This window comes from Mobula hypostoma, chromosome 6, assembly GCF_963921235.1.
Source record: "Mobula hypostoma chromosome 6, sMobHyp1.1, whole genome shotgun sequence".
Lineage (NCBI taxonomy): Eukaryota > Metazoa > Chordata > Chondrichthyes > Myliobatiformes > Myliobatidae > Mobula > Mobula hypostoma.
This window is the reverse complement of record NC_086102.1, coordinates 82743647-82771605: the sequence shown is the minus strand read 5'-3', so window position 1 is coordinate 82771605 and position 27959 is coordinate 82743647. Positions and strand designations below refer to the sequence as shown.

General features: G+C 43.4%; 1 protein-coding gene across 2 annotated transcripts in view; it reads left to right on the top strand.

Moving 5' to 3' along the window:
• clcn4 (chloride channel, voltage-sensitive 4) overlaps positions 1-24816 on the top strand; it is a 113807-nt gene extending 88991 nt beyond the window's left edge. For both annotated transcript variants that reach the window (XM_063049937.1, XM_063049938.1), the window contains exons 5-12: positions 2629-2751; positions 3671-3877; positions 5208-5288; positions 6012-6557; positions 11704-11890; positions 16490-16888; positions 20381-20597; positions 22217-24816. In XM_063049937.1, coding sequence (XP_062906007.1) covers positions 2629-2751; positions 3671-3877; positions 5208-5288; positions 6012-6557; positions 11704-11890; positions 16490-16888; positions 20381-20597; positions 22217-22307 — 1851 coding nt within the window. In that variant the 3' untranslated portion in view covers positions 22308-24816. The remainder of the gene's footprint in view (positions 1-2628; positions 2752-3670; positions 3878-5207; positions 5289-6011; positions 6558-11703; positions 11891-16489; positions 16889-20380; positions 20598-22216) is intronic.
• The last annotated feature ends 3143 nt before the right edge of the window (positions 24817-27959 follow it).

Genomic DNA, 27959 nt, shown 5'->3' with positions numbered 1-27959 from the left:
CAAGAATGTAACATTTGCAATTTTCCAGTCCTCAGGCACTGCTGAATTAATAGATGTTTGGAAAATTATGGACAGGGTCTCTGCAATTTCCTCCCTTAATTCCCTCAGCAGTCTAGGATGCATCTCATCTGGACCAGGTGATTTATCCACATTAAGTTCAACTAGTCTTTTCAGTACTTTTTTTATCCATTCTTATCCCATCTAGAATCTCAACTCTATCTGCCTTTGCCTCACTTTAGTCTCTAGGTGACCTCCATCCTTTTCCCGTTCAATAATTTTGGATTCCATGTTATGCCTGCAGATAAGCTTGTTTAATGGTCTCTTTGCCTCTCATTTCTTTTTACATTTCTCCCTTTTGAAGTTTCTGAAATTGGCCCAGAACTCCCTAGTGTTCGGAAGCTGTTGTCTGTCATATTGTTCCATTTACCTGATCTGGCAGTACCTTCACATTATTCTAGATTTCAGCTACAGATCACAGGGAAAGGTGCTGAAGATCGACTGCTGATCCCAGGCTTCCACACGAAATGGATGCTTCCAGCAAAATGTTGGGAGACAGCTTGACGGGGAGAAGGAGCAGACCGCCACACAGAGCTGGAAGAGGGAGAAGGAGCAGGGGTAGAAATGCTCACAGCACAACCCCACAACACCAGTGGCATTGAGCGATAGCTGCCGTGCAGCCCAGAGGATTAACATATAAAGATGAAGGGAGGGTGGGAATTCATCCCCTGTTGCTTGGGGTAAAAGCACATGACTTTCATGGCACTCTGCTTCCAAATTGTGTACCATTCACAGCAAAAGAACCAAATTAGAGTCGAGTCATAAGGCACTATAGCACAGAAACAGGTCCTTCGGCCCATCTAGTCCATTCTGATCCATTAGTCCCATCGACCTGCATCAAGACCATAGCACACCATACCCCTCCCATCCATGTACCTATCCAAATTTTTCTTAAATTGTGAAATCGAACCTGCATCGATCACTTGCACTGACAGCTCATTCCACACTCTCACGACCCTCTGAGTGAAGAGGTTTCCCCTCATGTTCCCCTTAAACTTTTCATCTTTCACCATTAACCCATCACTCCTTGTTGTAGTCCTGCCCAACCTCAGTGGAAAAAGCCTGCTTGCATTTACCCTATCGATGCCCCTCATAATTTTGCATACCTCTATCAAATCTCCTCTCAATCTTCTACATTATAAAGGATACAGTCCTAATCTATTCAACCTTCCCTATAACTCAGGTCCTCCAAACCTGGCAACATCTTTGTACATTTTCTCTGCACTTTTTCAACCTTGTTTACATCTTTCCTGTAGGTAGGTGACCAAAACTGCACACAGTACTCCAAATTAGGCCTCAGAACCGTCTTACACAACTTCAACATAACATCCCAACTTCTGTACTCAGTGCATTGATTTATGAAGGCCAATATGCCAAAAGCTTTATTTACAAATTTACTTCCCTATCAAGGAATTATGGATCTGTATTCCCAGATCCCTCTGTTCTATTGTACTCCTCAGTGCCCTACTGCTCACCGTGTAAGACTATTCACCTGGTCGGTCCTCCCAAAGTGTGACACCTTACACTCACCTGCATTACATTCTCTCTGCCACTTTTCAGCCCATTTTTCCAGCTGGTCCAGATCCCGCTGCAAGCTTTGGTAGTCTTCCTCTCTGTCCACTATATCCCCAGTCTTAGTGTCATTCGCACACTTGCTGATCCAGTTTACCATATTATCACCCAGATCATTGATGTAGGTGACAAACAACAACGGACTCATCACCGACCCCTGTGGCACACCACTAGTCACAGGCCTCCAGTCAGAGAGACAATCATCTACTACCACTCTCTGGCTTCTCCTGCAAAGCCAATGTCTAATACAATTTACTACCTCATCTTGAAGTGAATTTCAGAAGTGGAGGAAAATGCACAGCTGCCATCGTATGGTGCCACTGGCAGAGGATTGAATTCTACCAGGGTGTCATGGCAAGGATTGGTATCTTGAACATTTGGCTACCCTAATCCACCTTCCTTGCCATGACTGTGACTTTCAACTAAATGCTTGTAGCTGCCAGAGCACCTGACCAAGGATGATATCTAAAGCCCTGTCTATAAATGGCATTAGCACTTGATAGATGTCATTGTCTGTTGAACGCCAACTGTTTGAGGTTAACTGCTCTATGATCAATGTATCATGTGACTCCATTGGGGTTCTTTTTCCCATCAGTTACTGTTTCTGTGAGGCATTTGTACCAATCACAGTTTCTGAATAGATTGTACTTTGTGTTGGAAGTGCCTCTCAGCCCTAGTGATCTGGGTTCGATCCTGACCTCTGATGCTGCCTAAAGGCCAGTGTATATTCTCCTTGTTACTGGCTTGGGTTTCCCCTGAATGCTTTGGTTTCTGTCCACATCCCACAGATGTGCAGACTGGTGTTGTAACTGCCCCTAACGGGTAGGTGAATGACAGAATTTGTGGGGAGTTAAAGGGATTGGTGGAAGAATAAAATAGGATTAGTATAAATGGGTGCTTGATGGTTGCCATGGACGTGGTGGGTTGAAGGAACTATTTCTCAGTTGTGAGTGTCTATAACTTTAAAATTGATCTCTGTGGTGTGTATTCTTTCCCCAGGGTGCCAGTGCGTACATTCTGAACTACCTCTTATACATATCGTGGGCTTTGACTTTCGCTTTCCTGGGAGTCTCACTGGTCAAGGTGTTTGCTCCCTATGCTTGTGGCTCTGGAATTCCTGAGGTAAGTACCAATCATAGGAGGTTAAAGCTATTTGATGTCCAGAACCCTTTACAGGTAGATCTCTCCAAATTCTTCAATCTGAAATAAAAACTCCACAGGACGCTCTCACACTTTATGTCTTTCTCCTTTGACTTTGTAGAGCAAATTGCTCTTAAGTTATATCATTAATGTAATGCAACCTCACCCCCCACCCAAGCTTCTTCACAGGAAAGAGATGAAAAGGTTGCCATTGAGCCTCATAAAGGAGAGAGCAGACCATAAGACCATAAGATATAGGAGCAGAATTGGCTGTTCAGCCCATTGAGTCTGTTTCGCCATTTAATCATGGCTGATCCATTTTTCCCCTCAGCCCCAATCACCAGGCTTCTTCCCATACGCAATCAAGAATCTATCAACCTCTATAAGAATAGGACAGGTACCTGCTCAACTAGCCAGGTTTCATGCAGAGTCTCAAAGGAGGAACAAATGCAACGGGAGAAAAAGAGGATGGGGGAGGGAGAGAGCGTGCCTTGGGAAGAAAAGGAGAAGAACGTGACAAGGAGAATGAGCGGGAGCACCAGGGAGGGAGGGGGAGGGCATTAGGTAGGAGGTAGAGATCATATGTTGAGGAGGGAGGAGGGAATTACTTGGGGCACAGCCATTAATTGTGAGCTGAGATACGTGAGGACTCAGAAGGAACCCAAAACTGATTTTGAAGGCACACAAAACTATCAAAGTATTATTGAATCATAGATGCATTAGTACAATGTGACATTCCACTGCTGTGATTTTGAATTGAGGCAGAATAGTTTTATAAGTTGCAAAAATTATTACTGTAATTTAGAAAATATCCTTTTGGTTTGATCTGTATCTGGCTTGATCTGTGTCTGTGTTCATATCATAAACAATTTTTCATTTGACTTGAATTTTATTTTTCCAGATTAAAACCATCCTCAGTGGCTTCATTATCAGGGGTTATCTGGGCAAGTGGACTCTCCTGATTAAAACGGTGACCCTGGTGTTGGCCGTATCCTCTGGCCTCAGCCTAGGAAAGGAAGGACCTCTGGTGCATGTGGCCTGTTGTTGTGGCAATCTCTTCTGCTGCTTGTTTTCTAAATACAGTAAGAATGAAGGGAAGAGGAGAGAGGTAAGTGATAATACAGTAGAGTTGCTTATAAATAAATGGTGGAGGGTCACTTTGGTGGGGTCTGGGGGTTTCATCTCCCAATACTGATATAGATGAAATTCCAAACTCGTGTCTTTATTCAGGGCATGCCTCCTTCCCCTTTAGCAGTCCCTCAAGATTGAGGAAAACTCACTTCCATTCTGCTTATGTGGCTTCTGCAGCCAATGTGGATGTAATGGACTTTTCTACAGTTGGAGCATGAGGTGGGAGAGGTCATTTGTGAGGTGATGCAGGAATTCCATATGGAATGAATTGTGGTTCTCAACTCTGTCTTCATCTTCTGTCCTCCTGGTGATCGCTACCCTGGCAGTCCATGGAACAGAGTGTCTGCTTTGGAGTCAGATGTTGGTCCCTGTCCACTGTAGCTGACCGGATCTCAGAACTGGAGAAGATATTGATGTTGGTCCCTGTCCACTGTAGCTGACAGCATCTCAGAACTGGAGAAGACATTGATGTTGGTTCACTCGTCCTCTCAGTGAATATGGAGAATGTTGGTGTAGTAGTCCAGGTCTCGGAAGTGTAATAGAGGACAGAGATCACTGTTGTGTAGTAGACCATGGTTTTGTTCCAAGTCTGAGCTGTTGACCATCAAGCACCATTTACCTCAACTAACCATAGGGTGTGTAGGAGCTTTGATGGTGGATATCATCCTGAGTAAAAAAAATGAGTTCTATATTTACTGACATCCTGAAGTAAACTTTGTCCATGTCGGCAAATGCATTTTTAATATGATATCTGCACTTGCATAGTATTGTAATGAATGGTATGCATAAGAAAGAACAATTACTAGAAGTGGTCAGAGAGGAAAATAGTTCTGCAGTTCGTAGGAACAAACATATGTACATATACTGGACTTTTGAATTGAATAGTATTATGGAGTTCAAATGGTGTCCATAATTTGGGCATTCATAACCTGGAGATGCCTGCTTTCACTGAGAGGTGCCTCCAGAGATATGAGAAGTGGATCATGTTTACAAAGGTCTTTCCACTAAACTGTGTTGTCGGTGGGTAGTGTGGTCCAGTGAGGGAGGTGTTGAGGGTCTGGGGGTCAGATGGTAATTGTTAAGTGTAAGGCTCGTCCTCTCATATGCTTCAGTGATGATGGTGATGGCAGCCTCTGGGTGTGAGCACAGTGCAGATTAAACATTAAGTCGTGTGGGCCCCAGCGTGAAGGTTGTATAGATTCCTGTTAAATCTGAAGATTGGCTCCCCTACTGAAGGAATTATCTGTTGATTGTGACAGTGCAAGCTCGCAGGCAGTGAGTAACCAGAGCGTTTGTCCACCCCCCAGGTGCTGTCAGCTGCTGCTGCTGCGGGAGTCTCTGTTGCCTTCGGTGCTCCCATCGGAGGTGTGCTTTTCAGTCTGGAAGAGGTAAAGTTCCTGCTCAAACTGTTTCCCTAGTACCAAACCTTGTGAGATATTGTTTCATCAGTATTCCCGATGAACTTTCTCAACCGCTGCCAGGTAAGCTCATAGAGAGTTGACTGAGTGGTGACACAGAAGGTGGGGGGTTTCAAGCCCTATTCACTTCCATCCATTGGAGCCGGGTCTTCCTGCTTTCCCTTTGAGCATGTAAGCTCTCTCCCCTGCATTATCTGGCTATGCTTCTATTGGATTGGGCACTTCCCTCGCATGTTTCTTGGGAGTCCAATGCTTTAGATGTTATCTCTGCCTCGGCTCAGAACTTCATTCACACAATTCCAAATAAAACAAAACTGGGCCATTGGAAGCTAGGTGAGGGCAGGGTACAATGTTTCTAAGTGTCTTAGTGCCAAGTGAACACAGATTTACAAGACTGAAGCAAAATCCCATCAGGTTTTACTAAGGCCTGTCCCAGGATATCTGCTATCCTTATCCAGTCTGACTTGGTGGTGTTGTTGACCTTTAATAGTCCTGCTAGATTTCCTGTTACGGGGATAGACAACAAGTGCCAGCAAACACTCTCAGAAAATGAATGTGTGAAAATAAGTCTTTGGCAGGATGCTACAAGGAAGTGCCCCAACTCCGTGCTCCCCATCTCAGCAAGTAAGCAGTTGAAAGTGTGCTGAAACAGGGACCGGGTCAGTGACTCTAGATTCTGCTGCTGTCTTCCAGGTCAGTTACTACTTTCCACTGAAGACACTCTGGAGATCATTCTTCGCTGCGCTGGTGGCCGCGTTCACTCTTCGTTCAATCAACCCGTTCGGGAACAGCAGGCTTGTGCTGTTCTATGTGGAGTATCACACGCCCTGGTACATGGCCGAGCTGGTGCCCTTCATCCTGCTGGGAGTGTTCGGGGGCCTGTGGGGGACCCTGTTCATACGAGGAAATATCGCCTGGTGCAGGAAGCGCAAGAACACAAACCTGGGCAGATACCCAGTGCTCGAGGTGATAACTGTCACTGCCATCACCGCCATCTTTGCCTTTCCCAACCCGTACACGCGACGAAGCACAAGTGAGCTCATCTCTGAACTTTTCAACGACTGCGGGGCACTTGAATCTTCGCAGCTCTGCGACTACATCAATGACCCGAACATGACCCGGCCCGTGGACGATATCCCTGACCGCCCTGCGGGTCCTGGTGTCTACGCGGCTCTATGGCAGCTGGCTCTTGCTCTTGTTTTCAAAATCATCATCACCATATTTACATTTGGGATGAAGGTAAGGACAGACTGCAACCCCATCAATAGTGAGAATCATCTCGATGACAACAGCTCTATCAATCGATTGGGTTTAAGATAAGCCAATCATCATGGAAGGAACAAGTCACCTGATTGCCACCACATGATGTCAAACCAGGCTTGGTTATGTTGTCAAGGGAAGAGTAATGGTCATCAATAATGCATAACCACCCACTGAAATCTGAAATGAGCACTGAGATTATGGTTACATATAGAGCAGTTACAAATAGAGGTGATGAAATGGCAGATAGAGTGTAATCCAGGCAAGTGAGAGGTGTTGTACTTTGGGAAGTCTAAGAGGAAAATATACATTTAATGATAGGACCCTTAAAAGCGTTGAAGTACAAACGTACAAAGGAATCTAGAGGTCTAAGTCCATGCTCACTGAAAATGGCCACTCAAATTGATAGGCTGATAAAGAAGGGATATGGCATATGAAGGTATACTGCCTTCTTTAGTCAAGTCATTGATTACAAGAGTAAATAAGTCATGTTGCAGCTATGTAAAACATCAGTTGAACCACATACGTGTGCAATTCTAGTTGCTCCATTACAATAAGCTTTGAAAAGCGTACTGAAGAGTTCTGCCAGGATACCTCCTGGATTAGAGGATATGAGGAAAGGTAGGACAAACTTGGGTTGTTTTCTCTGGAGTGGAAGAAGATGAGAGAAGGGAATTGTGAGAGGTGTAGGCAGGGTAGGTAGTTGGTATTTTTCCCCTGAGTAGAAATGTCAAACAAGAGACAACATGTATTTAAGGCGAGAGGGATAATGTCTGAGATAAAGGTATGTGGGGAATTTGAACTGAGTTGAATTGAATTGACTTTAATACTTACATCCTTCATATATACGAGGAGTAAAAATCTTTACATTACACCTTCATCTAAATGTGCAATGTGCAATTTATAGTAATTTGTGATAAATAGTATGTACAACAAGACAGTCAATATAACATAGGAATACAATTGTATCAGCATGAATTAATTAGTCTGATGGCCTGGTGGAAGAAGCTGTCCTGGAGCCTGTTGGTCCTGGCTTTTATGCTGCAGTACCATTTCCCATATGGTAGCAGCTGGAACAGTTTGTGGTTGGGAAAACTTGGGTCCCCAATGATCATTCAGGCCCTTTTTACACACCTGTCTCTGTAAATAGTGGGAAGTTCATTTCTACACATGTGCTGGGATGTCCACACCACTCTCTGCAGAGTCCTGCGATTGAGGGAAGTACAGTTCCCACACCAGGCAGTGATGCAGCCAGTCAGGATGCTCCCAATTGTGCTCCTGTAGAAAGTTTTTAGGATTTGGGGGCCTATACCAAACGTCTTTAACCGTCTGAGGTGAAAGAGGTGCTGTTGTGCCTTTTTCACCACGCAGCCGGTATGGATCAACCATGTGAGATCCTGGGTGATGTATATGACGAGGAACTTAAAGCTGTTCACTCTCTCAACCCCAGATCCATTGATGTCAATAGGGGCTAGCCTGTCTCCATTCCTCCTGTAGTTCACAACCAGTTCCTTTGTTTTTGCAACATTGAAGGAGAGGTTGTTTTCTTGACACCTCTGTGTCAGTGTGATTACTTCTTCTCTGTAGGCCACCTCGTTATTATTTGAGATTAGGCCAATCAGTGTAGTGTCATCAGCAAATTTAATTAGCAGATTGGAGCTGTGGGTGGCGACACAGTCATGGGTATACAGGGAGTAAAGGAGGGGGCTTAATACACAGCTGTGAGGGGCACCTGTGTTGAGGGTCAGAGGGGCAGAGGTGAGGGAGCCCACTCTTACCACCTACAGGCGATCTGACAGGAAGGGTGAAGGCCGAGGTCTCTGAGCTTCTTGTCGAGCCTGGAGGGAATTATGGTGTTGAATGCTGAACTGTAGTCCAAGAACAGCATTCTCACATAAGCATCCTTCTTCTCCAGATATGTAAGGACAGTGTGTAGAGCAGTGGCTATTGTGTCATCTGTCGATCGGTTGTGTCAGTAGGCAAACTGTAGGGGTGCAGTCTGGGTGGTAGCAAGCTGCAGGTGTATCTATTGGTAGATACTTATTTTCTTACCAATTGTGGTGTCTTCAGCAAATACAGTGACTCTCAATGCATTTGCTTATTATTGAGGTGAGTGCGACAGGACGCCAGTCGTTCAGACGTGTTACCTTGGTCTTTTTAGGTACAGGAGCAATTGTGGATGTTTTGAAGAAGGAGGGCACTCTACACATTGCTTTTACATAGAAAATTGTAATGATCTGCCAGGGTAGGGGTGGAAGCAGAAACAATAGTGCCATTTAAGAGGCTGTTAGACACAGACACATGAACCTGCAGGAAAGGGAGCGATATGGATCATGTGCAAGCAGAAGAGATTTAATTTAATTTGACATTGTGTTTGGCCTGTTCCTGTGCTGTACTGTTCTATGAAAATACTGGTAAGACTCTGTGGGTCAGGCATCATCTGGAGGAAGAAGAGGACTGAGTTAAGGAAGTAGTTGCATTGCGCTGTGTTCCGACGGTTGACTCATGGAGTAATGGGCTGGGGGAAGGGAGGGCTACTCCATTGGGATGGTGCACTTACACGAGATCTGCTAGATTGAATATCCGGGGTTGGAGAGGGGTAAAGCCATGGAGTTAAAGGGAACGGGCACAATCCAGCAGAGTGAGGTTCAGGCAACGTCGACAGGAAGGGGCAGAGAGTTTGATGTTAATAGAGAACCAGTAAAGAAAGCCAACTCAGTTAAAAAGGGAAGTGGTGGTCATGAACAGCTCGGAGGAGGGACAGTAGAATCAGAGTATGTGAGGTTAAGAGATAAATGGGGACATTAAACATTGTCAAAATGATGGACCTGATAGAAGAAGAAGGTGGAAAATGGTACCAAATCAGGGAGGAGAGATTTTAAACATTTTTAGACATAATTTTACATATCTCTATTGATTTTCGTTAATCTTCTCTGGTTCAAAGAAAATGATCTTCTTTCCTTCTGATGAACAGTGTGGTATTGTGCGTCTCTTTGTATTATCCTGTGTCACGGTTATATTGCTGGCACTCACTTGCGATATTCTCTGTGGAGCAAAGGAGATTAATGAGAGACATAATAAAGCCGTTTAAAATCACGTTTAAACAATTTTTAAACCCCCCTCCCTTATTTGGTTCCATTTGAAATTGATTGCACAGTTCTATCGTTCATGCTCTTTTTGGCTCAGTATCAACCTGCATACGATAGCAGACTGGTGAATTGTCAATGAATGTTTGGCCATGTTAAGTGCGCTTTACAAATCCAAGCTGTTGATGTGAACGAGAGCGGCGGTGAGACATGGCGGAGAATTTCCAGACATTTGGACCCAGGCAACTGATACCAGTGGTGTAGTGATTAACAAGTTGGTATGCTTGACTGGAGAGCACGTAACTTGGGAAGCTTCAGACTGGGAATGCTCACAGATTAATATGTGTAAAGAAAGACGGGGATTTTAAATCAAGGAGTCACTTAACTGGGATCTAGTGTAGTTTAGTGAGCACAGGAGTGAATTGTGAACAGGATTTGTATGTGATAACATGATGGAAAGCAGAACATTTGGTAAACCTAATTGGTAAATTATTATTATCACAGGACTGAGCTTGTTTTGCCTGTCATCCATACCAATCATGTAATCACATCAGCACACTGAGTTAGTGCGATGGAAAAAGAATAACAGAACGCAGAATGAAATGTTGCAATGCAGCCAGATAGCTAGGTGTAGGGCTGTAACATGGTAGATTGTGTTATGTTTTGTTCAAAACATTAAACTAATTCAAAGGAAGACAAGAGAGTCTGGGACGGCAGATCTAACTTCTGGTTTACTTAAAGCGAGGCGTAGGTATCACGTGGTAGCATGATGACGTATCCATGTACAATGATTGTCCTGCCCTTATGTGAAAAGAGTTATCTAGGATTCTTGATACCACACTTGCTACCCTGTTGTCAAAGCTAACCAAACCTTTGGAATTCAGCTCTTCTGTCCATGCAGAATGAAACTTGCCGAACCAAACTGAGCACAAGTGAACAGGTAGGCTCTTGTTTCTCTCTGCTGGTGATGGAGAGTAGGCCGAGGAACTGGTCGTTAGCTGGACTGGATTTGTCCTGTTTTTCTGTGATAATGATGTTACTGGGTGGTTTTTTTTGCACTCCCAGATTGACCCCAATGTTATAATTGTACAGTATTAGCCCAGGACCACTGCAGAATGGTACAGCAGTGTAGATAGTAAATACACTGCCTCACAGAACCAGAGGCCCAGGTCCAATTCCGACCTCTGGGGCTGTCTGTGTGGAGTGTGAATGTTCTCCCTGTGAACGTATGGGCTCCCAATGAATTACGGGATTTCCACCCACACCTCAAAGGCAGGCAGCTCGATCAGGTGATTAGCAGCTGTAAATTGCCCTTGTAACATAGGTGAGCGGTAGAATCTGAGGGGAAAATAAAGTAAGGGATTAGATTTCATGTTAGTTTATTGTCACTCACAGCATAAAGCCCACAGAGTACGTGGTAAACATGGAAAAAATAAGTATAACAATAAAGCAAAATGAGAATAGTGGGAAGACTGAGGTGCAGTCTGAAATAGTGGAACAAAAATGTTAAGGTGACAGTAACAGAATAACAGACTGAGGGATGTAGAGTTAAGAGTCTGAAAATGTGGCAGCACCACTTGGAAGGAGATGTGAAAGAGCTGATTAGTTCAGGAGTGTGATAAGTGTTCTTGTGTGTAGATCCCGTATCTTCTCCCAGAGGGTAGTGAAGAGAACAAGGGATGGCCAGGGTGGCTGGCGCTCCCAACAATACTGTTAGGACACGATTAATGTAGATGTGTGATTGATGGTCAACATGGAGCTGATGGGTTGAAGGGCCTATTTCTGTGGTGTGTGTGCCCCTGTGACGGTGTAACTTCAGTACTGTAGGTTAAACAGCTTCCTCTGCTGCTTCTCCACCCAGTTGCTCACGATGTCACATGGAGCGAATTGCATTGCCGAAAACTAGTTCCTGTGATGGTGGGGTCTTGGATGGAGGCTGAGGTGAAGCACTAGCTAAGTGTTGCTGAACAAAGGTGTTCATAGATGTTTCATACATTTACTGAGATGTACAGTGATGTTTTTTATTCCTGTCTCTGCAGATGCCATCAGGACTGTTTATACCAAGCATGGCTGTTGGAGCAATAGCTGGTCGAATGGTTGGTATTGGTGTGGAGCAGATGGCCTATCACCACCACGACTGGTTCATCTTCAGGAGCTGGTGCAGGCCAGGAGCTGACTGCGTCACACCTGGGCTGTACGCCATGGTTGGGGCCGCTGCCTGTCTGGGTGAGTGACAACTGATGGGCCAAGAAATTTGGAGAGAAATGTCAGTCTGCAGCAACCAATAATGTTTGTACTTAAACGGCATATCTATTGGTGTGAATCAGGAATAGGGTTAACTCGTATGGCCTCTTAAGTTGGTCCCCCGTTCAACGAGGTCTAGTTTGAGCCTCAACTTCACAGTACTGCCCATCCCAAGTAACTCTTCATCCCTTACCATTCAGAATCTAGAAAATCCTGCAATAGAATATATTACCACCCTTTGAGGAAGAGAGTTCCAAAAACTCTCAGTCCTTCCAGAGAGAGAGAATTTTGTCTCATTCTTGTCTTAAATGGGTCATGGTTAGTGACTCCTATTTTTGAATTCTCCCACAAGTGGAAGTATCCTCTCCATATTCGTCCTCTCAGGATTTGATATATTTCATTCAGCTATTCTCTCATTCTTTCAAACTCCAGTGAATTCGAGTCTTTCGTTATGAGACAACCCACACATTTCATGTATCAATGTGATGAGCTGTTTTCAATGGATTTACATTCTTTCTTAAATAGCAGAACAATATTCTTTACGGATTATATTTCACCATTATATTTTACAACAGAAGCTCCCTGCTTTGTGTTCATTTCCTCCAACAGCAAGCACTAACATTCCTTTAGATATCCTTGTTATTCATTGCATGCTCTTGCTAACTTTTGCAAATCATGTGCTAGATACCCAAATCTCTTGGCACCTCAACATTCAACAATCAGTAATCATTTTTTTTCTCTTATTTTTCTGGCCAGAGTGGACAATGTCATATTTTTCTACATTATGCTCCATTTGCCAGTTATTTGTACCCTCTTTGTCACTTATTTTCTTACCAATTGTGGTGTCTTCAGCAAATACAGTGACTTCAGTGTCTTCATTCTAGTTACGTATACAAACTATAAAATATTGAGGCCCCAGGTGCGATCTCTGTGCACACCAGTCACAACACAGTGCTGACCAGAAAAAGTTCTTTATATCCCTATTCACCCTTTCTTGTTAGCCAGTCAATATGCTTGTCTTTGGGTTGCCTCCCATACAGTTGTCTGCTAGCTAATGTGTACATGATCAGGTAACTCTGTGTACAAGTTGGCTATTAGCGATATGTCATTGTTTGTTAATGGTTTGGAGTATCTCAGTTTGTATCTCAAGTTCTCAGGAAGTGTTTGTACCTGGGGGGGGGGGCGTGGTGGTGGGGAATAGACTGAATCTTGGGAAGAACTTTTTAAGAGGCTAGTGGAGACCAGAATCAGAAGTTGTATGAGCAGCCCTGGGAATGTGGGGAGACAATGTCATAATATAAAACAAAGTTTGGAAGTTTGGTTGATTGCCGAGCTTGGCAAAATGTTTGCAGATGTTTCAGCTCCAATCGAGAAGCCATCATCAGTACACACTTGAGGGTGTTGTCTCCTCAGAATGCCGGCTTGTATACTCCTCCGGGGTCCAAATGAATATTGATTAGACACCGTGAGCTGGTTGGCTGGCTGAAGCCACTGAACAGTTTAGCAGTAGGAGACTCTGATTGGCTAGCTTCGAGGGAGGTCCATTTGAAGTGTTTGCTTCGCTGACCAGATCCTGAGATAACTGGCAATTCATTGATTGTTGATGTCGTTCTTTCTCTTTTCTTCATAAGGGTTCATATACCAGATCAATGTTGATGTGTTTGTTGATGGATCTTTCTGTAGAGAACCACGCTTTGAGGAATTCTCATTCTTTTCCTGTTCTTGCTTGAGTCAAGATTCTAACTGCTGTCCAGTTGAAATGGTGCCCTTCTTTCTGTTCGTGAGCTGATACTAGCGGGAGTAGGTCGTGCCTACTGCTTGCTAGCTGATGCTCGTGTAGCCTGGTCGATAGTTTTCTTCCTGTTTGACCAATGTACTTGTTGCAGTCACTATGCTGAATTTTATAGATAACATTTGTTCTATCAGTCGCGCTTCTCAAAGCGTTATTGTCTACAGAAGGATCCATCAAGAAACACATCAACATAGATCCACTATATGAACCCTTACAGAGAAAAGGGAAACAGCAACATCAACAACCAACAAATTGCCAGTAATCTCGGGATCCGGACAGCGAAACAAAGGCTTCCCATAGACCTTCCTCGAAGCTAGCCAGTCAGAATCCTCTACTGCTAAACTGTTCATGCTCTTTTGACCCTGCTACTGTGCACTGATGATGGCTTCCCCATTACAGCCGAAACATCTGCAAACATCTTGCCAAGCTCGGCGATCAACCAAACTTCCTAATAGCCAACCCGAGCTACCAATATTACACGGTATTTCGAAGTTTGAAAATATTCTTTGTAATGCCCTTGCTGAGGTTTTGTAATACCAACTAGACAGTCAGCCAAAACGACATGAAAGTCAGGGTATAGTCATCCTAGCTCCTTGGGTTTACTGTAGACTCATAGCATGACATAGCGAATAAGGAGTGAAACTGAAAATCAGCAAAATATCATGATATCATCACATTGTTCCATTCACACATGTAAATATACACAGGTAAGTAAGAACTTCGTTAAGGTTCCTGCAGGTAAATATTATAAGATTCTAACAAGTAATTGCTACAGCTGATCAGTATGTGTAAACCATTAGCATCTAGGTTCGTGTCAAATAAACTCAAAAATAACATTCTATTTCTGCAAGATCTTAATGATACCTTTAGCTTAACTTCTAAACAATATAACATCAACTTGCACGCAATGTTTCTGCTGGAGAAACGATGAGATGTGTTTGGATAGAAACTTCTTTCGTCCCGAACATAAACCTATGGTGTACTGTCAGACAATGTGCTTTTCTACATACTCTTTCTTGGCTGCACAGGAAATGACCTAATACAGATCAGAATCTACTCATTAAATTAGAAGCTGAATGTGCGTAATCACATGGACTGTGGTCTTGACCCCTACCTTCTGGCCTCTTTTTTTTAATCATCACGCCAAGCATCTTCTGGTCATTGGATTTTGAAGCACTATCGGTTTTCTTTGTTATCAAACATACAGTAAGGATTCACTCACAGTAAAGGGGTAAATAACGAGATCATGTATTTTAATAAGGCTGATCGAGTGATAAATGTTGTGCAGGATCCCAGAAGAACTAACTTGGCTTGTTAATATCCACGAGAGAGGCCTGCAAGACTTCTGTTTAACACCTCTGCCAGAATGTTTCAACCCCCTTCCCCTCACAACCCCCCAGAATTAATAAGAGGTCAGAGCATCGCCACTGAGCCCAGTACAGATGCGATTGACTTTGTGCAGGTACAACTGTTTCCACTTCTGAAGATTTTTAACAGCCCAACCATAAAAATTATAAATGAGCATTTATACAGCTCAATCAGATATTATTGAACATAATCAGACAGCAAAGCTTGGCTGCAAGGCAGGGACAGAGACAGTTTATGTAAAGCTTGGTCAAAGAATGGGTTTTAAGAACATAGAACAGTGGAGCACAATGTAAGCCCTTCAGCCCATGATGTTGTGCTGACTCTTTAACCTATTCCAAGATCAGTCTAATCTTTCCCTCCCTTATAGTGTTCCATTTTCTTTCATCAGTGTGCCTATCTAAGAGTCTCTTAGATCTCCCTAATGTATCCACCTCGACCACCACCTCTAGCACAGTGTTCTGTGCACCTACCACTCTTGTCCACTCCACCTATGCCTCTTATCATCTTGTACACTTCTATCAAGTCATCTCTCATCCTCCTTCGCTCCAAAGAGAAAACGTTACCTTGCTCAAACTTTCTTCATAAACATGCTTTCTAATCCATACTGCATCTAGGTAAGTTTCATCTGCACCCTCTGTAAAGCTTTCTCAGCCTTCCCATCATGAGGCGACCAGAACTGAATGCAATAGTCCAAGTGTACTCTAACCAGAATTTTATAGAGCTGCAACGTTACCTCAAGGCTCTTGTGGCAGCTCTGAGAGATCTATGAGTGTGGACCCCAAGATCCTGCTGTTCCTCCACATTGCAAAGAATCCTGCCATTAACTTCAAATTCCACCTTCCAAAGTATATCACATCACATTTTGAATCCAGATTGAACCCCATCTCCCACTTCTCATCCCAGCTCTGCATCTTCTCAACGTCCCATTGTAACCTACAACAACCTTCTACACGATCCATAACACCACTAATGTTCGTGTCATCCAAGACATTTATAAAAATCAGTAAGAGCAGGGGATCCCAGACAGATCGCTGTGGAACACTGATCTCCAGGCAGAATATGGTCCATTTACTACCACCTCTGCCTTCTGTGAGCGAGCCAGTTCTGAATCCATGCAACCACGTTTCCCTGGATCCCATGCCTCCCGACTTTCTGAAAGAGCCTACCATGGGGAGCCTTTCTGAACACCTTACTAAAATTTATACACACCATATCCATAGCTCTACCTTCATCAATTGGTGAAACTTCAACAACAAATTAATAGGAACACTTTAATGCATGCCCAAAATCATGTCTTATCCACTTGAAATATATACCATTAAAAAAAAAAGATGCTGGTTTTGTTCTCCAATCCAAATTCTAGATACCTCTGATCTCATTTTAAAAGAATTTCGTGCCAAGAGTTGATAATGTCTTTGCAGGTGGAGTGACTCGGATGACGGTATCTCTGGTCGTGATCATGTTCGAGCTCACCGGAGGCTTGGAGTACATTGTACCATTGATGGCTGCGGCAGTGACCAGCAAGTGGGTCGCAGATGCCTTTGGGAAAGTGGGAATCTATGAGGCACACATACACCTGAATGGCTACCCCTTCCTGGATTCTAAGGACGAGTTCAGGCACAGGACGCTGGCAACTGACGTCATGAGGCCAAGACGCACTGAGCCTCCGCTGTCGGTCCTGACACAAGGCAGCATGACCGTGGAGGATGTGGAGACCCTCATCAAGGACACGGACTACAATGGGTTCCCAGTTGTCGTCAGTAAGGAATCGGAGCGGCTCATTGGCTTTGTCCAGCGGAGAGATCTCATTCTCGCAATAAGTGAGTGCGGAGCGCCTGGTTTTAGTGGATTCAGTAGCACACAGTTGGCACGTGGCCAAGTGGTTAAGGCGTTCGTCTAGTGATTTGAAGGTTGCTAGATCGAGCCTTGGTTGGGGCAGCGTGTCTGTCCTTGAGTAAGGCACTTAACTGCACATTGCTCTGCGACAACACCGATGCCAAGCTGTATGGGTCCTAATGCCCTTCCCTTGGTCAACATCAGTGGTGTGGAGAGGGGAGACTTGCAGCATGGGCAACTGTCGGTCCTCCTTACAACCTTGCCCAGGCCTGTGCCCTGGAAACTTTCCAAGGCGCAAATCCATGGTCTCAAGAGACTAATGGATGCCTGTATATATAATGTGCATTTGGATGGGCAGAAAGGCAGCAGGCATTGTCGGTGCTGTGCGCATCCAGAGATCCGGGTCTGATCCTGAACTCTGACGCTGTCTGTGTGAAATCTGCACATTCTCCCCATGATTGTTGGGTTTCCCCATCCCAACCTCTGGGTGCTCTAGTTTCCCTCCAAATCCCAAAGAGGTGCTGAGGGGCTGTGGTAGATTACTCTTGGGGTAAATGGGCTACAGGAATAGTTGAGAGGCCTGTAGGAGTTGATAGGTTACAGGGTGGGGTGTGTGCGGTTTGATTAACGGAGATGCTTGCATAGACTTGGCAGACCAAATATTGCGCTGATCTGTATGGAAAGTCATATGAAAACTTGACACATGGAGACGAATAGCTTCTGTTGAATGAATTAAGTTGGGGCAGATCTGTAGTTTGTTTGCCATGAATGTATGATTGGAGTTTCACTTCAGAAAGTCTCAGCAATGGAGATCAGAGTTGCAGCTTCAAAATGCAGATGGACGAGCAGTAGGACATCATGCCCAATGGATGCAGATAGACCCCCCTCCTCTATAATCCCTCCTGTTCTCTGAAAAAGGGTTGGGACCTGTGAAAGGACTTTGCATATCATCACCTTTCAGATAGCTAATGAGCCTGCAAATCCTTGCACTCTATTTAAATTCAATAGCGTTAATTGCTAAATTCTAATTGAGAATACAAACAAAGGTGACTGACACCTTCAAAAAGAATGACACAGGGGTTCTAGAAAGCTGACAACACTGGAATACCCCAGTTATGGGACAATAACCTGTACATGTGATCTGTGAATGAGTCGAGAACTGCTATCCGTTATTTACATTAATAACTTAATCTTAGGACTTAGAAGCACATCACAAAAGTGTGTGGAAGATACTTAAATATGTTATGCATACTTAATTTTGTGCCTGGATTGACACAGACTCTCTGTAACAAAATATATAAAAGGCGAAAGTGGGGTGACAATGAAAGCACAAGGGAGAGAGGAAATCAGTGTCCTTTGTGAGCTTGGCATTAACCAGATCAGGAGAAGTTGTGGTACGTGTGGTCAGTGGTCCAGTGCAGGTTACAAACAGAATGATACAGATGGTTTTAGTTTATTTATTCTGCTCTTGGGTGTTAAACCACAGGAAATAACCTCCTCTAGGCGTTCGCTACCTCAGGTAGAGCATTGAACCTAGAACAATACAGCACGGGACAAGCCCTTCAGCTCACAATGTTGTGCTGAATTAATTAACCTAGTAATTAAATGCCTTACTAAACTAATCCCCATATGGCTACACAATATCCATATCCCTTCATTCTCTGCACATTCATGTGCCTCTTAAACACTTCCATTGTACTTGCCTCCACCACCACCCCTGACTGCACATTCCAGGCACCTACTACTTGCTGTCCAGCATATCTGCTTTGAACTTGCCCTCTCTCACCTTAAATGCATGCTCTTTTGGTGTTAGATATTTTGACCTAGTAAATGGGTACTGACAGACACTCTATCTGTGCCTTCCATGACCTTATAAATTTCTGTCAGGCCTTCCATCAGCCTCATTAGAGAAAACAACTCAAGCTTGTCCAACCTCTCCTTGTATTTGGATTACAGAATTGATGGCTTGGCTGCAGAAGACACAAAGAAAAGTGGAGGTGCTGGTAGTTTTGAGGAAGTAGAGAGGCTACAGAAGGACTTAGACAGATTAGGACAATGGGCAAAGAAATGCCAGATGGAATACATGGCAGGAAGTACATGGTCAGTCACTGTGGTAAACCATGTATATATGTCGTAACTCGGTTGCCTGTCTGGACACGCCCCTCTGCTGACTGCCCCTGTGGCTCCTCCCACAGAGTCCTGTATAAAGGTGTTTGCCTTGCCCCTCCCCCTCAGTCCGGGGGCAGACACTCACGGTGGAGGTCGTATTGTACAGCGAATAAAAGCCTTTCAGTATTTTACCAAACCTCAGTCTTTTGGAGTAATTGAAGGTGCTTCAGGCACTTTGGTAGAAGAAATGAAAGGGTTGACTATTTTCAAAGTGGAGAGAAAATACAAAAAAACTGAAGCGCAAAGAGGTTTGGAAGCCCTTCTTTAGGATTCCCTTAAGTCTAATTTGCAGGTGGAGTTGGTAGTGAGGAAGGCAAATGCGATGTTAGCCTTCAAAAGGACTAGAATATAAAAGCAAAGGTATAATGTTGAGACTTTATAAAGCACTGGTGAGCCTCATTTGGAGTATTGTGAGCAGTTTTGGGCCCCTTATCTTAGAAAGGATGTGCTGAAACTGGAGAGGGTTCAAAGGAGGTTCACGAAAATGATTCCAGGATTGAATGGGTTGTCATACAAAGAGCATCTGATGTCTCTGGGCCAGTATTCACTAGAATTCAGAAGAATGAGGGGTGACCTCATTAAAGCCTATCGAATATGAAAGGCCTTGATAGAGTGAATGTGGAGGGGATATTTCCTATGGTGGGAGAGTCTGAGACCAGAGGACACAGCTTCAGAATAGAGGAGTGTCCTTTTAGAACAGAGATGAGGAGGAACTTCTTCAGCCAGTGTGAGGTGAATCTGTGGAATTCTTTGCCACAGACAGCTGTGGAGGCCAAGTCTTTACGTATATTTAAGGCAGAGGTTGATAGATTGTTGATTGGTGGGGGCATGAAGGGATATGGGTGGAAGGCAGAAGACTTGGGGCTGAGAGGGAAATTGGATCAGCCATGATGAAATGGCGGAGCAGACTGGTTGGGTCAAAATACCTGATTCTGCTCCTACATCTTATGGTCCTGTGGTCTTAAAGCTCCTACTCTCTAATCTAGGCAGCATCCTGCTAAATCTCTTCTGCAGCCTCTGCAAATCTCTACATCCTTCCTATGACAGGGAAAGCAGAAATGAATGCAGTACTCCAGATGTGGATTAATTAGAGTTTTGTGAAGCTGCCCAAATCTTCCCAAATGCCTTGACTAATAAAGACAAGGTAGGGGACTGAATCTGAGATGATTGGTAAGGCCCATTAGGAACACTGCCAAGAATGAAATTCTGAATTAGAATTGGAGGGGGCTGTGGGGAGGCGTGTGGGTTCTTGGCAACCACAAAATTCTTTGATCATTTTAAACTTCGATGTTTCTTCTCTTCATCAGAAAATGCAAGAAAAATTCAAGACGGTGTAGTCAGCAACTCCATTGTATACTTTATGGAAGAGCCTCCTTCGCTGCCAGGCAATAGCCCCTGCCCTCTCAAACTGCGGAGGATCCTCAACCTCAGCCCATTCACAGTAACCGACCACACGCCCATGGAGACAGTGGTGGATATCTTCCGTAAACTTGGTCTGCGACAGTGTCTGGTCACTCGTAGTGGGTAAGTGTCCAAAGTGAGCAGCGACTTCTTTGATTACCTCACCTCCTTCATGCGTGGGGCGTGCCCACTAAATGGTAGCAGTCAGAAATATCGTTACGTACACCACGCTTTTAGAATTTCTGCCTCTGTGAAGAGGCTTCCAAGCAGATAACAAAATGGTTACGACGTCAGCTGTAATGTTCAGCAGCTTACAGTTAGATAGCACCTTTAAGATCGTTCAGCAGGAGAATTTAACACTGAGACTCATGAAGAGCTTTCATGATAAATTGGTTTACTTTGTCACATGAACTGAGGTGCAGGGAAGATCTTTGTTTTACATGCAATCCATGCAGGTCATTTCGTCACATCAGTACATTGAGGTAGCTCAAGGTGAAAGGAATAACAACGCAGAATAAAGTGCTACAGTTCAAAGTGCAGTGAAGCGGAGTGGGACTGGGGGTAGTACCTTGGCATGGAAGGGAGATTCACCGGTAAACAGAGGACAGTGGGATACTTGGGTTAATTTCCATCTGACCATCAGTACCTGAGGATTAGGTCTGGGGCCTCAACCATTTACCGTTTATTCTGATACTACGGGTGAAGCGATCTGCAGCCAGACTTGCTGTTTTGTGGAGACAGCTGAGTTAACCAGTTGTGAGCCAGGCATAAGGAGAATGCAGCAATGTTAGAGGCAGCTTGCGTGAAAGGGCCAGAAGTTGGCAGATGGACTATAATGTGGCAAATAGCGAGGTTACCCACTTTGGAAGGAAGAAAGCTGTGGAATTTTCTATATTCTCTGGCTGGGGTGGGGGATGTGATTGACAGACATTTGAACAGTAAAAAGGGACAAGGGGTACCGAGACAGCGGTGTAGACTCCAAGACTGTATCAGCCACAATCTGATGAATATGGCAGCAGGCTTGAGAATCTGACTCACCTTCTCCTGCTACTATCTGCAGTGTTCTGTAGTGTTCTTCTGTCTGTCAGCAGAATTCTCCAGACTTACCACAACATGATCCTGATTCCTGCACCATTAGTAAAGCATATAAATCTGGCATGAACTATTGGATTTAAAGCGGTCAGACTCTTGTGTGCTTTGCTGGAACCCTTCAGGAAAAGGTTCACAAATCCAGGGCACAACACCATTCCCTATGGAATTGCTGTCAGGCCTGGGAAATTGGGAATACTAAACCACTGTCCTGGTCTGCTGAGTTTTCCCAGCATCTTCCATATTTTATTTCAAGTTGTCAGCAAAGTCTAGCTTGACCAGCCTCCTTAAGTTCTTTGAAGAGGTAATACAGAGTAGCACATGGCCAGAATATTCAACATAGCAGCATACTATTGGGACTAGCCAGTCGGTGCGGGGCTGACATGCCTCCAATGAAAATCTTATAGGTTCTTCTAAAATCTGATTTGGTCAAGCTGAGGTCTTTTAGCAAATGAACCGACCACTGCTGTTGGTTTGGACTACAAATAGTAACAATGTGTGATTGACATGTATTGGCTGCTGTAGTCAAAACACTTCCTATGTATTAAATGTGATCCTGCTTGGACAGAAAACACAGGGTTTGTAACATCCTCTATAGCTTGCACCAGAAGTCAAAGCACACTCTCACTGCAGGTTTCTCCTCTTTTTTTCAGACGTCTCCTGGGCATCTTAACAAAAAAGGATGTGCTAAGGCACATGGCCCAAATGGCAAATCAGGACCCTGAGTCAATCATGTTCAACTGACCTACCCCATCCTCCCCCTTATTGTCCAGCCTTGCCGAGTTCTGGTTTAAGAAGGGAATAAACAATGGGTGTGGCTGAAGTCTCAGGGCACGGTGACCTTTAAGTGAATTGAATACTGATCTTTGGGTAAACAACAGCAGCTTGCTCATGAGATGGACAACTGGCCCTGCACTGGGTCAGAGAAGAGGACCGGCCTAGGGTGGGCATCAGCCCAGTATCACTTTCAGAAGAAGAGGAGAAGCTGAAATCCCAGGTGTATGGAAAGCCTGGCAATGTGTTCAAAGATGCATCTTATATTAACCTCTGAACTCACTAACTTTGTCTAAGAGGTTTGTTCAACTGGAGTAACATGATAGAGATTTATAAATACGTTGCATTTGAATATTGGTCACTGATGTACCTCAGTACAAGATCTCGGCTTCCCTTGTTTGAATTCATGGCAAATAGCAAGAAATCAGTGCCGAAGACTTCACATTTGTTTCCCAAATCACCCATTTAACTCTGATGGAGTTTACTGCAACATAAAGCTGTTTTGACTCCAATAGAATTTACAGCAAGCCTCCACTGGCCTTGTTTAATCCTGCATTGCCAATATATCCTCATGTCCATACCTAGCTTCCTCTTAATTGAATCAATACAATTCATTTTCAACAAGGTTGTGTTAACTATTACATGTTCAGTCTATGCAATTACTGTTTTAAAATTTTATCCCTGATATCATCTCGGTGAATCTCTACTGCAATCACTCCCAGGTTACTATCTCCTTCTTGAGGTGTTGTGCCTGAACTGAGGCATCGACCCAAGTGGGCTCTAACCAGAATCTATATGACAGTATGAATCATCATTCCCATCCTTTAGTATCCCAGCTCCCTGTAACATACTAACTTCACCTAGAAGTTGTATAAATCAAGGAAATTGCACACTCTTCACAATTCCAAATGGTGGCTTGCTGCTTCCCTGCTATTTTATCCAGGTAGACTTATCTCTCCCATCAGATGAGCAGTATTTGTTTGAGTGGGTCAACAGATTTCTTAGTACTGTCACCCTGCAGCCCTGTAACTCTTTGAGGTATTAATAGATATCCGTTCCTCCAGTACTAGCCTCTTCCACACCTGATTTTACCCCCCTCCATCTTCCCTTTCCCCTCCGCCCTCCTCCACTCATATACACTGGTAAAAAAATGCTTTTAGTTTTTGGACAGTTGTCCTCATGTGGTTTTGTGCCCAATGATACTACAGCTGACTCTGTTAATGGGATGACATGAATGTGTTATCGTTTTGGTTGTTGGGATAGGTAAATACCAATGAAACTGAGAACATCAATATCAAATATTCATTTACCCAGCCAATTGTCAAAAGTTGATCTTCTGTTTTACTTGACCAATTCAGAAATTGTTCCTTGTAAGTAACTAGGGGCACTAGATTGCAGAGGTTTATATTGTGATGTTGCATGTTTTGCCATTAACCAGAAAAGTCTCTTCATTTATTGAATTGATAAATTGGTTTATTGTTCTTACATGTACCAAGGTAGAGTGAAAACATTATCTTACATCCCACCCATACAGATCAATTGATAACAATGTTGCATTGAGATGGTCCCAGGTAAAACAATAGCAGAATGCAGAAAACGTGCAGTATAGGTAGACAGAGAGATGCAGGTTCACAACAAGGTAGATTGTGAGGTCAAGAGTCCATTTTATCTCATTGTAAGGACCTTATACCCTATTCAGTGGTGAGTAGTTTTCCAGAACACAGTGCTTAAGGGTTCATTCATTTATTATGTGCTGAGTTGTATGAGGTAGGCAATCATGGTCTTTCCATGACTATGATTGTTCTTGGCAAATTTTTCTACAAAAGTGATTTGACATTACCTTCTCTGAGCAATGTCTTTACAAGATGGGTGACCCCAGCCATTATCAGTAATCTTTAGAGATTGTCTGCCTGGCTTCAGTGGTTGTATAACCAGCACTTGTGATATGAATTAGCTGCTCATACAGCCACCCACCACCTGGTCTCTTGGCTTCACCTGACCCTCACCAGGGGGCTAAGCAGGTGCTACACCTTGACCGAGGGTGACCAGCAGGCTCTCAGAGGGAAAGAGCGCCTTACGCCTCCTTTGGTAGAGACGTTTCTCCACTCCACCACCCAAGTCTAGAGAGTAACAACTAATATTTATACTTCCAAATACATTACTGAGAAAATGTGTGAAATTGCACAAGAATGTGGTCTATATGCTTGCCTTGAGAAATTTCTTCCATTATTAATTTTACCAGAAATGCTATTACTGTGAAGATCAATGATCATGAATTAGCATGTTTAAATTATGAACAACATTGTGCTAAGTTATAGAGTTTGCAAATTAGACATTTACTTTCTCTTGTTTTTGAAAAATTTACTTTAACCGCTTAAAGTAGAGGGGTGGCATGGTAGCGTGGTGGTTAGCACAACACTTTACAGTACGAGCAACGCAGGTTCAGTTCCACCGCTGCCTCTAAGGAGCTTGTACGTTCTCCCCGTGACCGCATGGGTTTCCTTCAGGTGCTCCGGTTTCCTCCCACAGTCCAAAGATGTACCGGTTAATAGGTTAATTGGTCATTGAAAATTGTCCCATGATTAGGCTAGGATTAAATTGGGGGATTCTTGGTAATATTTCTTAAAGGGAAAACAGTCAAACCCAGAGAGAATCAAAGTTCTTATTGAAAGAGTTTTGCTAGCTGTTAAAATGAATACCTCTATGTATAAAATTCAGTGCGCACATGTTGCTGTCATTGGGCAAAAAATTGCACAGCACAAGATTTTTGTGCACACCGGTCATTACAAATCAGAAGGAACATTGATTGCTGGGTGGCACAGTTTGAACGGCTGGAAGGGCCTATTCCACGCTATAAATAAGTACTTCTGTTAAAGTAGTAGGAAAATGAATCTAAAGCAGACACGCCTTCATTATTATGTGTTGTACACTAACCAATTCCAGCACCCCCCCCCCCACTATTGTTAAGTAGGATATGTATGTTATGTTCAAATGAATTTGCTAGTTAAATATATATGAACTTAGTATATCAACATGGATGCTTAACTGAGATGAGGTTAGGGTCTACAGTGTTCTGGTTTTGCACGTAAAATGCCAAGATCAATAAACTCTCAGTCTATAGAGCAGACATAGAAAGAACTGCATACAAGCTACAGATATAGAATCTTTAAAATCTGAAGACCCCATGTTCAGATTAAGGCAAGACCTAATAGCCTCAGACTAAACAGATAACAATTGACAGAGATCAGGGTTGGGAGAAGGAAGTTTGAAGGGTCAGTCCAAAGGAGATTGTCATCTGTGGTTCTCAGGAAGACTCTTCCTTGGTTGTGTATCAGAAGGCTGTAGGCTTGAATCCTTTTCCACAGGCTTGAGTATAAAACTCTAGGTGGCTTTCCAATGCCATGATAAGGGAGCGCTACACTGTCTTTTGGATGAAAACCTAAAGCAAGATCTTGTCTGTTGTTTTAGATAGACCTAAAATATCCTGTGTCATTGCAAGGATAGGACCCTGATGTTCTCAACCACAGATGTCCTCCAATCAGTGCAATAGAACCAACAGATTATGTGCATTTTATCACACAGATCTTTGTGGGAGCTTGATGTGTGAACATTGGCTATCATATTTGAGCTATTGCTGAATGACTACACTTTGAAATTGACAACTCTGTAGCCAATCAGAACTGAAGATGATTACATAAAATCCCTTTCAATCAAACTTGATGGCCACACCAGGGACTGTGTACTTCTGTGCAAACTATTTATCTAACTATACTCTACTGCTGTGAAATCACCCCGCTTTTATTGGGAGAAGTTTTCGTCGTTTCTTTCTTTCCAGCCTTTTAGACTGATTTTTTTTTTGCGAAAGTTGGCTTTTTTTCCTGCTATCCAATGGATGGTTTGTTATGAGTCTTGCCCCCACCAGTCATTGCTAAGCAGCCAATACACAAAATCCTCATCACCGGTAATGTAATTTGGAGTTTCTCAAGATTGTAGAAGATGCATTATAAAATCAGAGGGAAGGATCAACCAAAAAAAATGCTAAATAGGTCCAGGAATATAAGGGCTGAATCTTCAACTGGGGCATCAGCATTAATACCAGGACTTATCCAAGTATTTCCATGCAAGTACAGTGGTCCCCGTTCATAAGAATGCTCAGGGAGAGGAGATAGTGAAGAAGTCATGCAGTATACTTTGCGTCATCAGGCAAGGCATCAAATATAATAACAGGAAGATTATGATAGAACTTTATCAAACATTAGTTAGGCCACATCTGGAGTACTATGCACCAGTTTGATCACCACACCACAGGAAGGTTGTGATTCCTCTCCAGTGGATGCTGAGGATACCTGTTAGGATGTTGCTTTGGATGGAGCATTCCAGTTATGAGGAGAGACTAGATAAGTTAGGTTTGTTTTTCTTGGAATTGAATTGAATTGACTTTATTTCTTACATCCTACACATACATGAGGAGTAAAAATCTTCACGTTATGTGCAAGGAGAGAAGGAGGCTTAGGAGAGACCTGGTCAGGGTATATAAAATTATGAGTGGTATAGATAAAGTAGACAGTAGGAACTTTTCCTTACAACAGAGGTATCTAAAACTAGAGGCATAGGTTTGGGGTAAGAGATTTTATTTATTGATTGATTGACGTACATCAGGTGGAATTGGCACTTTGAGCTGCATGGCCCCAGCAACCCCTGATTCAACCCTAGCCTAAGCGCAGGACAATTTACAATGACCAATTAACCTACCAATCAGTACATCTTTAGGCTGTGGGAAGAAATCCACGTGGCCATGGGGAGAACATAAAACACCTTATACAGAGCAGCAGGAATTGAGCCCGGGTTACTGGTACCGTAAAGCACTGAGCTAACCACTATGCTACCGTAGAGGGACCTGAGAAGAAATTTTCTTCACAGAAGGTTATTTGAATCTGTAACCATCCCTAGCTGAATGGTTGGCAGCAGGTACCCTCAGAGCCTTGAGGGAACATCTAGATGAGCATAGAAAGCTAAGGACCTTGAGCTTCTAAATGGGATTAGTATTAATGATTGGCATAGACATGACAGGACAAAGGACCTGCTTTTGTATTTTATGACACTGTGAATGGGAAAAAATGGCAGCTGAGAGTACCATGTTATTACTTGACTTCACTTAAAATATCTTATGTTGATTTTAAATGTGTGAACTGTTTTATTTAGTATTTTAAATATAAAAATCATTTTTAATTTCTTTAAAATTTTAGTTTTTTGTATGTCTGAAATGTCCATGGACATGATCTTACTGACAGCTTTGACAGTCTGTGGGACACCCTGTACTGGTGCACAATAAAATACAGGGAGCCAGGATCCCAGCAGAAGATGTTGTGAGGTGCTGTGCTGGAATAAACAGATGTAGGCAGCCTGTGACCTGTGCCCCACTGGATCTATGTAAGTAATGATACAGAACTTCGTGGTATACTTGAGCATATAGCCTACCCCTACAGTGGTTTCAGTGGTCCTTCGAATGTCCTACCTGAGGTTACCACTTCACTCTCAATGACAAAGCATTTACACCCAAATAGACCCAGAGATGCAAGCTGTTGGTATAACTTGAGCCAAAGGAAAAACTGCCACAGGCAG